This window comes from Suncus etruscus, chromosome 3, assembly GCF_024139225.1.
Source record: "Suncus etruscus isolate mSunEtr1 chromosome 3, mSunEtr1.pri.cur, whole genome shotgun sequence".
Classification (NCBI taxonomy): domain Eukaryota; kingdom Metazoa; phylum Chordata; class Mammalia; order Eulipotyphla; family Soricidae; genus Suncus; species Suncus etruscus.
Window position 1 is genome coordinate 111,897,358 of NC_064850.1, and position 14,553 is coordinate 111,911,910.

At 38.1% G+C, this 14,553-nt stretch overlaps 1 protein-coding gene across 2 annotated transcripts in view; it reads left to right on the forward strand.

Moving 5' to 3' along the window:
* LRBA (LPS responsive beige-like anchor protein) overlaps positions 1–14,553 on the forward strand; it is a 662,022-nt gene that overhangs the window by 473,429 nt on the left and 174,040 nt on the right. For both annotated transcript variants that reach the window (XM_049770186.1, XM_049770185.1), the window contains exon 43: positions 502–614. In XM_049770186.1, coding sequence (XP_049626143.1) covers positions 502–614 — 113 coding nt within the window. The remainder of the gene's footprint in view (positions 1–501; positions 615–14,553) is intronic.

The window sequence follows — 14,553 nt, forward strand, 5'->3', positions numbered from 1 at the left end:
TAAGGCGTTTGCCTTGTATGCAGAAGGTTGGTGGTTCGAATCCTGGCATCCCATATGGTCCCCCGAGCCTGCCAGGAGTGATTTTTGAGCGTAGAGCCAGGAGGAACCCCTGAGCACTGCCAGGTGTGACCCAAAAACCAAAAAAAAAATTATTTTTGAAGAATAGAGTCAAGGATTATTTTTTTCTTTGGAGGGTACGAGTCAAGTGGTTTTGGGGTTATACCCTGGCTGTAACTCAGGGCTTACTCCTGACTTTGTGTTCCAGGGTCATATGAGATACTAGGGATATTACAGGGTTGTTTGCTGAAGATAGGGCAAGTGATGCCCTGAGGTTTTCCAGCTGTAAAATGGGGTTGACACTGATTGCATATCAGGGTATTGTGAGTACTAGGTGAAATATTAGGTAGCTCGAACTAAAAGTTAGTCTTCAAAAATGATGCTTGTTATTTTTAGTAAATTCTTTTTATTATTTGGCGTTGACTTTCCTTGTTTCTTTCACAGGACGAAGCTATAATGACTTAAATCAGTACCCAGTCTTTCCCTGGGTCATCACTAATTATGAATCAGAGGAACTGGATCTCACCTTGCCTAGTAACTTCAGGGACTTGTCCAAGGTAATTTCTCAGGATTCTATGAAATATTATGGTCTTGCATATAAAAATTAATTTTGTTATTTTTATTTACATATATATTTGGAGGATTTAAAGTAGTTTATGTTTGTTTTTGTCATGCTGTCAACATCCTATACAATATTTTTAAAATTTTTTATTTAAACACCATGCTTACAGGTTACAGATAGTTGTTTTTCACAGATAAAGTTGTTCATGTTGAGTTACAGTCATGCAATGTACAACAACCTTCACTAGTGCACATTTCCCACCATCAATGTCCACATCAGTGTCTACTTTTATATTTATATAAATATAGTGTGTGTGTGTGTGTGTGTGTGTGTGTGTGTGTGTGTGTGTGTGGTTTTGGGGCCACACACAGTGACGCTCAGGGATTACTCCTGGCTATGCACTCAGAAATTGTTCCTGGCTTGGAGGACCATATTGGATGCCGGGGGATCAAACTGTGGTCTGTCGTAGGCTACCATAGGCAAGGCAGATGCCTTACCACTAGCACCACTACTCTGGCCCCTACTTTTATATTTTTAATTTTTAACTGAATATAATTGTAGGTTTAATATATATGCATATATATGTATATATATTGGAGGGCCATTGCAGACAGCACTCAGAACTTGTACTAAACTCAGGCTCCCATGTATGAAGTTTGTGCTCTAAACCTTTGAGCCGAATCTCTGCCCCCAAATTGTTCTTTTAGTTTGTTTTGTTTTGCTTCGTTTTGTTTTGTTTTGGGAACTCATTGTCTATGCTCATGGTTTCTCCTGGTTCTGTACTTGGGGATCACTTCCTGGCAGTGTTTGAGGGAACAATATGGGGCATTTTAGGTGCTAAAGATTGTGTATGTGCAAAGCAAGTGCACATCTGTTGTACTTTCACAGTGAAATCTAGTCCTCAATTGTTTTGTCTTTTAATTGTACTTTTAGTGTTCACAAATTAAAAATTGAATGTGTGCATAATAAACTTATTCACATAATAAAAATATTAATAGTTATATTCTTTTTCCAATATGCATTTAAGACTATATTTCCATATACCAATTTTTCTAGGGTTATTAATATTTACTAAAACATATGAAGAAAATTTAAGAAACTTTTTTTCAATGATTTTCTATCTTCTTAGTTGACTAAGAAGAAACATATTATCATACAGATTTTCTCAGTGTGGGTTTTACTTATTTCATCATTGTGGTCTAGTACAAGAGGTGCCTTTGTCTTCTGTATTTCTTTTAAGGCTGTAGTTGGTTCTAGGGTTTGAGGAACTCAGATGAGATATTTTTGTCAAGACTGCTTTATGGGAAGTTTCTGTGCTCAGTAGGCATATGAAATATATTTTAGTTTCTCTTTTGTGATATTAGCAGAAACTGATATTTAATGCCTGGGAATATTTAATTCCCACTTGTACTTTAATTGTTGGAAAATAATTTTTTTTGTTTGTTGTTTTGTTTTTCGGGCCACACCCATTTGATGCTCAGGGGTTACTCCTGGCTACGCGCTCAGAAATTTCCCCTGGCTTGGGGGGACCATATGGGAAGCCTGGGGATTGAACCGAGTTCCTTCCTTGGCTAGCATTTGCAAGGCAGACACCTTACCTCTAGCACCACCTCGCCGGCCCCATGGAAAATAATTTTATAAGAAATTTCCATCATCTCTAATTACCTAGTGGTGCATTGTGTCAGAATTAAAGTTTTCAGCTGCTTGTATACTAGTTTTCAGAATAGCATATTGCTAGGTATTTAGATGATTAAAAAACATATATATTGCTACGAATTTCCACTTAGAGAAGATTTTCTGGCCTTTGCAGTTATCTTTACTGTTACCATTTTTGTCCTTGGATGACAAGTACTTCATAGTTGTTTTGACACAATCCTTATTGTCTGGTACTTCCTCTTCTCATTTCACACACTACTCTAGTCTTTACCTTTATACTCTCCAGCCTAGTTCTACAATCATTTGTCTCTTAATAAGTCTCCATAGAAACACTTCTGTTTTTATCATTTATTTGTTACTTTGTTTTTGTTTTAATGTCATTTCCACAAGGACTTAGTGCTCTCTGTCTTTGTACTCAGGGATCACTCTTGTTGGTGCCTGCATTCCAGCTGGAATTTGAACTAGGATTGGTTGCATGCAAGGAAAGCACCTTAGCTTTATATTGTCTTTCCTGCCCATGGAAGCACATTCATTCATTCATATTTTTTTATTGTTTTGTTTTCGGGGGCACTTTGGTGGTGCTCAGGGCTCACTCCTGGCTCTGCTCTCCTGGCAGGCTCAGGGGAACCATATGAGATGCCAAGGATTGAACTTGGGTCAGTTGCATGGAAGGCAAGTAACCCACCCACTGTAATATCGCTCTGGTTCCATGGACCTGATTTTTAAAAGGAAATAATGTCTGAAGATCAAGGTTTCCTCTTTTATGATTTTTGCTGTTGACATTGCCATTAATTTTACACCCTTTTATAGAGATTTAGGGTAATAAAAAGTCGAAATATATATAATTTTTCTTTTTTGGCCACAGCCAGTGACACTCAGGGGTTACTCCTGGCTATGCACTCAGAAATTGCTTCTGGCTTGGGAGACCATATGGGAGACCAGAGGATCGAACTGCAGTCCATCCTACGTTAGTGTATGCAAGTCAGATGCCCTATGGCTTGTGTCACCACTCGGGCCCCAAATATATCTTGAGTTTGAACGTGTTCCTTCTATTTAGATTGAGTTTTATAGTAAGGAATACTGAGTCCCCATTCAGTTGAGCAGGAAACCCTATCTCTCTCCTAAAGCCTATTTCTTAATAATTTCTTTATTTTATTCTTTATTTCTAAAGAAGGTTTATATATTCTACAGATTTAATCTAGAGGCTCTTTGTTGTTTCTTCCTGTCTGAAACTAGTATCAGTATTGATTCTTTTTTTGATCATTCTAAAATTTTCAGAACTTTAGCTTCTTGTTTTAAGTATTGACTTCTTCTATGAAAACCCTTAGCCCTTTTAAAACTTCTAAATCCACAGTAGGCTCCAGTAAAGACTTGACATAAAAGTCTGTGAGTATCCACTTATGGTGGAAATGCACAGCTCACAGTCCTTGGGTCTCGTTCTGAAGATTTCTGTCTTGGTTCTTCAGATTCTCCAATGTCAACGACCACTTCACACTGCCCTGTTTAGTTTCCACAGATCCTGATATCAGAGCATTTTTACCTACCTTTACTTTTTTTTATCTTTATCATTTTTACATTTTTACCTACCTTTACCTACCTTAAGGTGTATACCTTTTTTTTTTTTTTTGGTTTTTCCATGACTGACACTAATATTACTAATAATTTAAGGAGTAGCCTCAATTCTACATTCACAGGATAGAATCTAGTGTCTAGTGTAGTGTTTAGAAATAAGCAGTTAGGGGCCCAGAGAGGAGATAGCACAGCAGCGTTTGCCTTGCAAGCAGCCGATCCAGGACCAAAGGTGGTTGGTTCGAATCCCGGTGTCCCATATGGTCCCCCGAGCCTGCCAGGAGCTATTTCTGAGCAGACAGCCAGGAGTAACCCCTGAGCACTGCCGGGTGTGGCCCAAAAACAAAAACAAACAAAAAAAAAAAGAAAAAAGAAAGAAAAGAAACAAAAAGAAATAAGCAATTATAATAGTACTTTGCCCTTTCACCTTTTAAAGAGAATTTAAATGACCAAAAGAAAGTCTTATCGGCAGACCACATGGATGAATGCCCACAATGTATAAAAAAAACTCTAACAAACATATCAGAAAAATATACAAACTAAAAGAAAAAAAAGAAAAAGACACAAACTGATTAAAAAATGTATAAAAGACTTGAACATTTTTTTAAAAGGAGGTAATGCAACATAGCCAATGAGCACTCGTAAAGATGTTCCACTCCACTATTGAAATCATTAAGGAAATGCTGATCACAATAAGATACCAATTCACATCTTTTATAATAGGCTGTTCCCTAAAATTTTTAAAAACATATAAGAATATATAAGAATTGTGAGGATATGGATAAACTGACACCTATGTGCTTTGTTAATGAGAATGTGCAATGGTACTGCTTCTATGGAAAATAGTGTTGTAGCTCCTTGAAAATTTAAAAATAGAATTATCAGAAGATCAGCCATTGAACTCCTCGGTATATATCCCAATGATTATAAGCAGAGACTTGAAGAGGCATTTACATACACACTTTTATGTTCATATAGTACTATTCATCAGTAGCCAAAAGGTAGAAGTGATTCAAATATGCAGTGGCAGGTGAATAAAGAACAGAATATAATACATGCACAGGGAGAAATACCCTTCATCAGAAAGCAGTTACTTCTGCTGTAAACATTATATGGGTGGACCTAAACATAGTTTACTGAAAAATAAGCCTTTCACAAAAGGTTAAATACAGTATAAAGCTACTCATAGGAAATATTTAATGTAGTCAATTCCATAGAGACAAAGGTAGAATGACTATCAGAGGCATATGGGTAGAAGAGAGGAATTATACAGGCTCTTTGTGGTAATAGACTTTTAGTGTTGAAAGATAGCACACAGTCAAGAGATGGCTAGTGTTGATGGTTCATAGTTTATGCCACTGAATTGCATACTTAGACTTGGCTAATGTATACATTTAAGTTGTATATGTTTAATCACAATTTTTCAAAAGATTCCAAAAGGAAAAATACATACAACTAGACACAATTAGAGGTTTGTAAAAGTTCCTATGTGTCTTTGCTGTCATTTCTTAGTGATCATCTTGAGAACATGACCCAAACATGCCAGCCTTTGGCAGCCCCCACATGAGCAGAAAGGCAATGGGGGAAGAATGCGGTGGTGCTGAACTCTTTCTGGTGCCACAGTGATTGCCGAGCGATCAGTAAAACCAGTCAAATGATGACTGGGATTTTTGTTTTTGTTTGTTTTTGTTTTTTCCGAAAGGGAAAGCCTGACTTAAGTTGGAAATTGTGTTTGTTTTAGGATCCTGCATTATCTTCCTGAAATTTGTAGAGTGCCTCCATGATTGATTTGTGTGGTGAAGGGTGTAGTAGGTCAATAATAAAAACTGTCCAACTCTTCCTCAGACTGCTAGAGCTTACTTTTTCTCCTGCCATTTGAATTTATGTACATAAAAGCAAACATATTTAGACTACTTTCATAAAATGCAGAACCTCCTTTAAAAATAAATTACATTGAAATAGTCTCTCTAGAGTTCCAGAAGAATTACCTTAAAAAGTAAGTCCTTCAGTTTTGGCTTTTATTTCCACACAGTTTATTGAATTGTTTGGATTGGGGTTGTGGTCCTTTTCAGGGTTTTCTTCCTGGTCACTTTAAGATGCAGCAGGGAGGGAGCAGGATGGATAGTGGACAGGCTCATGGCTCATGTTTCTGCCTTGTTGGATCTGCAGTTAATAGTGCTAAGTAGAGGCTCTTGGGATCTTTCTCCTGAGACTTTTTCTCTCTCCTCCGTCATTGCATCTGATCCATAACACATCATCCTCCTCCCACCACAGTTTTTGCTAGATGTCTCCATTTTCTCACCCTGGTGTGTGTTCTCTTGCCTGTCTTATCTTATGCAACTGGAAGAAAGTGCCAAAACAAGTTATAAAAAAGCCTATATTTTTTCCATTATGAGAATTAATTCAATAATATAAGGAAAAGCTTGACTGAAAGCATAAAGGGTAAGAGGCTTCAAAATTAGAACAAAATTCAGATTTTTCTATTCTCTCTCCAAGTGTATCTGTGTATCTACACAGATACCTACATTTTCTTGTGATTTAGTTCCTTTAATTGTAGTGTTATCCACAGTTTAAATTTTTAGAGATTTTGTACAAGTTTTATAACTTGGACTGAAGAAGGATTACAAAGAGTCCTTCCAACTATAACTGAAAGGCACTGTTGAATAGTGCTGTTCTGGGAGTAAGTTGGGTACCAAATAGTCACCCATAAGTATTATAACTAATATCTTCCTTGTTACACAAAGCAGCAGTAATACTAATGCTCCAAAAGGCATTCAAGTTCAGGAAAATGAGTCTAGCACTAATTGTATTCATTAAATATTGATGGAAATAGTGAGTTTTGGAATTAACTACATTATTTAAGTGAAATAATCAAACAAATAAAATATTTGAAAATTGTGCCTCTTGGATACTGTAGTGGCTTATTCCTATTGGTATTAAAGTCTGATGTAATGTTTACTGTGTGAGTCAGGTTCCAAATATCTTTATATCTGTATTTTCAGAAAATCATATATAAAATTATATCTCTGTAAGTAATAGTTACAAAAAAATTATAATAAAATTTGTTCCATGATGTACTCTTACCAAACACTACTATTTCTTTAAATATTTGAGAAATCCTAGTAATACAGCATACAAACCACAGTTCAAAACTGAACTTATTCTTATTCTTTTTGTTTGTTTGTTTGTTTGTTTTTTTGTTTGTTGTTTTTTGGGCCACACCCGTTTGATGCTCAGGGGTTACTCCTGGCTAAGCACTCAGAAATTGCCCCTGGCTTGGGGGGACCATATGGGACACGAGGGGATCGAACCACGGTCCTTCCTTGGCTAGCGCTTGCAAGGCAACACCTTACCTCTAGCGCCACCTCACCGGCCCCATTCTTATTCTTATAATTATTCTTATTCTTTTTTGGTTTTTGGGCCACACCCGGTGACGCTCAGGGGTTACTCCTGGCTATGCGCTCAGAAGTCGCTCCTGGCTTGGGGGACCATATGGGACGCCGGGGGATCGAACCGCGGTCCGTCTCCTAGGCTAGCGCAGGTAAGGCTTACCTTACCTCCAGCGCCACCGCCCGGCCCTAATTATTCTTATTCTTAAGTAATTCTTATTAAGTTATTCTTATTCTTAAGAAATTAATATATCTTGAAAAGCTTTAAAATGTGTTAACTTATATATGAATATTTATGCCCATTTCATTTTTTAAAGCTAAATTTCAGAATACTTTCACTAATGTTTTTTGCATTTTTTTTCTTTAAACATCTTGATTACAAATATGATTGTGATTAGGTTTCAGTCATGTAAAGAACACCCCCGTTCACCAGTGAAACATTCCCACCACCAATGTCCCAAATCTCCCTCCATCCCACCACACCCCCACCTGTACTCTATCCCTCATTCATTCACATGATTTTGGTAGTTCTCAGTGTATTATTTCTATATCTGCAATCACCACTCTTTGTGGTGAGCTTCATGAAGTGAGCTGGAAGTTCCAGCCTTCCTCTCATTGTCTCTGAAGATTGTTGCAAAGATGACTTTTATTTTTCTTAAAACCCATAGATGAGTGAGACTATTCCACGTCTCTCTCTCCCTCTGACTTATTTCACTCAGCATGATAGACTTCATGTACATCCAGGTATAGGAAAATTTCATGACTTCATCTCTCCTGACGGCTGCATAATATTCCATTGTGTATATGTACCACAATTTCTTTAGCCATTCATCTCTTGAAGGGCATCTTGGTTGTTTCCAGAACCTGGCTATTGTGAATAGTGTTGCAATAAATATAGGTGTGAGAAAGGGGTTTTTGTATTGTATTCTTGTATTCCTAGGGTATATCCCTAGGAGTGGAATAGCTGGGTCGAATGGGAGCTCAATTTCCAGATTTTGGAGGAACCTCCATATCGCTTTCCATAGAGGTTGGACTAGGCGCCATTCCCACCAGCAGTGGATAAAAGTTCTTTTCTCTCCACATCCCCGCCAGCACTGATTGTTCTCATTCTTTCTGACGTGTGCCAATCTCTGTGGTGTGAGATGGTATCTCATCGTTGTTTTGATTTGCATCTCCCTGATGATTAGTAATGAGGAGCATTTTTTCATGTGCCTTTGGCCATTTGTATTTCTTTTTTTATCAAATTGTCTATTCATTTCTTCTCCCCATTTATTGGTAGGAGTAGATGCTTTATTCTTGTAAAATTCTGTCAGTGCACTGTATATTTTGTATATTAGGCCTTTATCTGATGGGTATTGGGTGAATAGTTTCTCCCACATGGTGGGTGGCTCTTGTATCCTGGGCACTATTTCTTTTGAGGTGCAGAAGCTTTTCAGCTTAATGTATTCCCATCTGTTGATCTCTGCTTCCACTTGTTTGGAAAGTGCAGTTTCCTCCTTGAGGATGCCTTTAGTCTCAATGTCATGGAGTGTTTTACCTACGTGTTGTTCTATATACCTTATGGTATCAGGTCTGATATCATGGTCTTTAATCCATTTGGATTTTACCTTCATACATGATGTTAACAGGGGGTCTATGTTCGCTTTTTTCAAGTGGCTAACCAGTTCTGCCAGCACCACTTGTTGAAGAGGTTTTCCCTGCTCCACTTAGGATTTCTTGCTCCTTTGTCAAAGATTAGTTGATTGGATGTCTGGGGAACATTGTCTGAGAACTCAAGCCTATTCCACTGATCTGAGGGTCTGTCTTTATTCCAATACTATGTTGTTTTGATAACTATTGCTTTGTAGTACAGTTTAAAGTTGGGGAAAGTAATGTCTTCCATTTTCCTTTTCCCTAGGAGTGCTTTAGCTATTCGAGGTTGTTTATTGTTCCAGATGAACTTCATAAGTGTTTGATCCACTTCTTTGAAGAATGTCATGTGTATCTTTAGAGGGATCACATTAAATCTGTACAATGCTTTGGGGAATATTGCCATTTTAATGATGTTAACCCTGACAATCCATGAGCAGGGTATGTGTTTCCATTTCCATGTGTCCTCTCTTAGTTCTTGGAGCAGGGCTTTATACTTTCTTTGTATAGGTCCTTCACGTCTTTGGTCAAGTTGACTCCAAGATATTTGAGTTTGTGTGGCACTAATGTGAATGGGATTACCTTCTTGATGTCCATCTCTTCCCTATCATTATTGGTGTATAAAAAGGCCATTGATTTCTGTGTGTTAATTTTGTAGCTATATGAGTCTATTGTTTCTAGAAGCTTTTTGGTAGAGTCTTTAGGGTTTTCTAAGTAGAGTATCATGTCATCTGCAAACAGTGAGAACTTGACTTCTTCCTTTCCTATCTGGATTCCCTTGATATCTTTTTCTTGCCTGATCGCTAGAGCAAGCACTTCCAGTACTATGTTGAAGAGGAGTGGTGAGAGTGAACAGCCTTGTCTTGTACCAGAATTTAGAGGAAAGGCTTTTAGTTTTTCTCCATTGAGGATAATATGTGCCATTGGCTTCTGGTAGATGGCTTTAACTCTATTGAGAAAGGTTCCTTCCATTCCCATCTTGCTGAGAGCTTTGATTAAGAATGGGTGTTAGACCTTATCAAATGCTTTCTCTGTGTCTATTAATATTATCATGTGATTTTTATTTTTCTTGTTGTTGATGTTGTGTATGATGTTGATAGATTTATGAATGTTAAACCATCCTTGCATTCCTGGGATGAAACCTACTTGGTCGTAGTGTATGATCTTCTTGATGATGCATTGGATCCTATTTGCTAGGATTTTGTTGAAGATCTTTGCATCTGCATTCATCAGGGATATTGATCTATAATTTTCTTTTTTGGCAGCATCTCTGTCTGGTTTTGCTATCAAGGTGATGTTGGCTTCATAAAAGCTGTTTGGGAGTGTTCCCGTTTTTTCAGTTTCATGGAAGAGCCTGGCTAGGATTGGTAGTAGCTCCTCTTGAAAGGTTTGAAAGAATTCATTAGTAAATCCATCTGGGCCTGGGCTTTTCTTTTTGGGCAGATGTTTCATTACAGTTTCAATTTCCTCAATAGTGATGGGGGTGTTTAGATATGCTATATTGTCCTTACTTAACTGTGGAAGGTTATAAGTGTCCAAGAATTTATCCATTTCTTCTAGGTTCTCATGTTTAGTAGCATAAAGTTTCTCAAAGTAGTCTCTGATTACCCTTTGGATCTCTGCAGTATCAGTCGTGATCTCTTTCTTTGTGAGTTTTGCCAATGGTCTATCAATCTTGTTTATTTTTTCAAAGAACCAACTTCTGCTTTCCTTGATCTTTCGGAATGTTTTTTGGTTTTCCACTTCTTTGATTTCTGCTTTCAGTTTTGTTATTTCCTTCTGTCTCCCTATTTTTGGTTCCTTTTGTTGGTCATTTTCTAATTTTATGAGCTGTGTCATTAAGTTATTCAGGTATGCCCCTTCTTCCTTCCTGATGTGTGCTTGTAGAGCTATAAATTTTCCTCTCAGGACCGCTTTTGCTGTGTCCCATAGATTCTGGCAGTATGTGTCTTCATTATAATTTGTTTCCAGGAAAGTTTTGATTTCTTCTTTGATTTCATCTCGGACCCACTGGTTTTTCAGTAGCAGGCTGTTTAATTTCCAATTGTTAAAGTTTTTCTTCTGTGTGGCTTTATAGTTCACATCTAATTTCAGAGACTTGTGGTCAGCAAAGGTAACTTGAAAGATTTCTATCCTCTTGATTTTATGAAGGTATGTTTTATGTGTCAGCATGTGGTCTATCCTGGAGAATGACCCATGTATATTGGAGAAGAATGTGTATCCAGGTTTTTTGGGGTGGAGTGTCCTATATATATCTACTAGTCCTCTTTCTTCCATTACTCTTTTCAGGGCTATTATGTTTTTGTTGGGTTTCAGTCTGGTTGACCTATCAAGTGTTGACAGGGCGTGTTGAGGTCTCCCACAATTATTGTGTTATTATTGATGTCTTCTTTCAGATTTGTCAGTAATTATATTAGATAATTTGCTGGTCTCTCATTGGGTGCATATATGTTTAATAGTCTGATTTATTCCTGTTGCACATATCCCTTGATTAGTACATAGTGTCCATCTTTGTCCCTTACAACTTTTCTGAGTATAAAGTTTGTGTCATCAGATATTAATATGGCCACCCCAGCTTTTTAAAGGGTGTTTTTTTTTTTTGCTTGGATGATTTCCCCCAGCCTTTGATTTTGAGTCTATGTTTGTTCTGACTATTTAGGTGTGTTTCTTGTAGGCAGCAGAAGGTTGGATTCATCTTTTTGACTCATTTCGCCACTCTGTGTCTTTTAATTGTTGAATTTAGTCCATTGACATTGAGGGAGATGATTGTCATAGGATTTAATGTCATATTTGTGGATAAGTTTGCTGTGTTTTTTGGTTTCTCTTGTCTTAAAGTATACCTTTCAGTTTTTTCCTTTAAAGCTGGTTTTTCATGTGAAGTTTCTGAGTTGTTGTTTATCCATGAAGCTGTGTATCCTTCCTTCAAACCTGAACATGAGTCGGACTGGGTGCAGTATTCTTGGTGAGGCATCCATTTCATTCAGTCTTGTCAGAATATCCCACCACTGTCTTCTGGCCTTGAGAGTTTCTTGTGATATGTCTGCTGTAAGTCTTAGGGATGTTCCTTTGAATGTAATTTCCCTTTTTGATCTTGCTGTTTTCAGTATTCTATCTCTATCTGTGGGATTTGTCATAACGAGGATGTGTCTTGGGGTGTTTTTCTTTGGGTCTCTTTTAGCTGGTACTCTTCAGGCATGCAGAATTTGATTGCATGTAGTCTTTAACTCTGGGAGTATCTCTTTGATAATGTCTTTCACAGTTGATTCTTCCTGGAGATCTCCTACCTGGGCCTCTGAGACTCCAATGATTCTTATGTTGTTTCTGTTGAGTTTATCAAAGACTTCTATTTTCATCTGTTCACATTCCTTGAGTACTTTTTCCATTGCCTGATCGTTTGTCTTAAGGTTCTTTTCCAATTTCTTCTGCTGTGTTGAGTTTTTCTGCATCTCATCTTCCAGCATGCCGATTCTGTCCTCAGCTGCTATTACCCTGCTGGCGAGGCCATCTACTGAGTTTTTCAGTTCAGCTACCGTGTTTTTCAGATCTGTTATTTCAGTTTGGAGTTTTCTGATTTCTGTCTTTGTGTTCTGTTCAGATCGACCTATGCTTTCTTTGAGTTTTACAAACATCTTCCATATTGTTATTCTAAACTCCTTATCCGAGAGGTTAATCAGATGGTTGGGATTTTTTTAGGTCATTTGAGCTTTCGTCTTCATTCTCTGTGCATGGTGTTTGCCTGCGAGGTTTCCCCATTGTCACGCTTGTAGTGTGATTTTTTTCTGCGTGTTGTGGTGGGGTTCATTGGTTAGAAAGAGTGGGCGGACATTGGGCGGGTATAGATTTTCCAAGCCTGATGTCACAAAAGGGACTTTCCTTTCTGCAGAATACTGCGGATAGCCGGTTTTCATGGTCAGACACAGTTCCTTGGTGCACAGGCCCTTGGATGAGCCTCTGGGAGAGCTATTTTTCTGGGCCCTTTTCGGCCCACTCCCAAGAGGTTTTGGAGACAGGACAGTGGAAAAACATGCACAGGCAACACTCACAGTCGGGAATCACTGGGTGGGCGTAGATTTTCCCAGCTGATGTCACAAACAGGCAACCTTCCTTTCTGCAGAATACTGCGGATAGCCGGTTTTCATGGTCAGACACAGTTCCTTGGTGCTCAGGCCCTTGGATGAGCCTCTGGGAGAGCTATTTTTCTGGGCCCTTTTCGGCCCACTTCCAAGAGGTTTCAGAGACAGGACAGTGGAAAAACACACACAGGCAACACTCATAGTCGGGAATCACTGGGCAGGCGTAGATTTTCCCAGCCTGATGTCACCAGTTTCAGTAATTTTGATAGGAAACCACAAGATTTATTTTGTTTTCTTTTTCATGTTGCACAAGGAATTCTTTTTCTGAGTTGAATTAATATAAACTAACATGTTTTCTTATCTACAAATTTTCTGATCATTCTCTGGTCTTAATGGAACAATCTAAAAATGCCACCTTTTATTGAAGCAGCTTTTCATTATAACATATGTGTATAAATATATAAAATAGTTGTACATCCATAAAAATTAACATCTCTATATACTACATTAAGTTCACTGCTATAAGTTCAAGTCTTTTGATCATACAGTTTGCCCTGACTTACCCCTCTTTCTTTTCTATCTTGTATTTACTAATTGATCTTATAATCTAAAAGTTTAGAACATGACAACACATCTTCTTCTGGATTGATGATATGGCTCAAAGGGCCATGTAGATTGCTTACACTCTATACCAAGGCCCTGAGTTTGATATTTGTCACTATTTACCTTTCTGCCCAGCACTATTCGGTATAGCAGTTCCTGGTGGCCTCTGAGCATTCTTAAGGTGGCTCTGACTACTGAACATTTAGGCCACACAGCTCAACTGAATATCATCAAGAATCCTACCTGGGCCTTTAGGCTTTACTGCAGACATTCCCACTTAAAAACATCTTCTTGACAATGTAGAGTTTTCTATGTTGAGACTAGCGAGGTGATTCAAGTCACAGAGTCACTGCTTAGCATGTGTGAGCTTTGAAGTTCAATCCTTCAGTCAGCCCTGCTGATATAGCCCTGGTAGCCTCTGAGCCCTGCTGAGGTGGCCCCAACACTACCAGCCCAAGCACTCCTTCACCAACAGGTTCTACTGAGTCTTCCACTTGTGTAGCTCTTGTGAAGGACTTCAGGCCCTCTGAGCACCATGGTAGATAGACCGTAAAATTTAAAAGGAGATGTTACTGTGGTCATAAAATTATAATTTGATATTGGTAAGTGCTGTTGAGAAATTCAAATCTATTTTAGCTTTAAAATCAATGAAGGGTGCTGGAAAGATTGTACAGGGGGTTACGACACTGGCCTTGTATGAAACTAACCCTACTTTAATTCCTTGTACCATATCTGGTCCCCTGGACACCACTAGGGGTGATCTTTGGATACAGATCCAAGAGTAGGCCTTGAGTGTGTCCTAGTGCCAAAAGATCAAGATGAACTTTTCTTATAACAGAGAAATTTCTTGTTATATTGGTTTCTTTCAGAAATGAGAAAAAAAGTGGCGATCAATTTTGAAGTTGACTTTTTCTCCTCTTCTATTCCAGTTGTTTCATTAGCAGTCTAAGATTCTGACTGATGAGCAGACAGATCTATCCATGCATAGACTTCAGAGTGACATTAATCCATATTT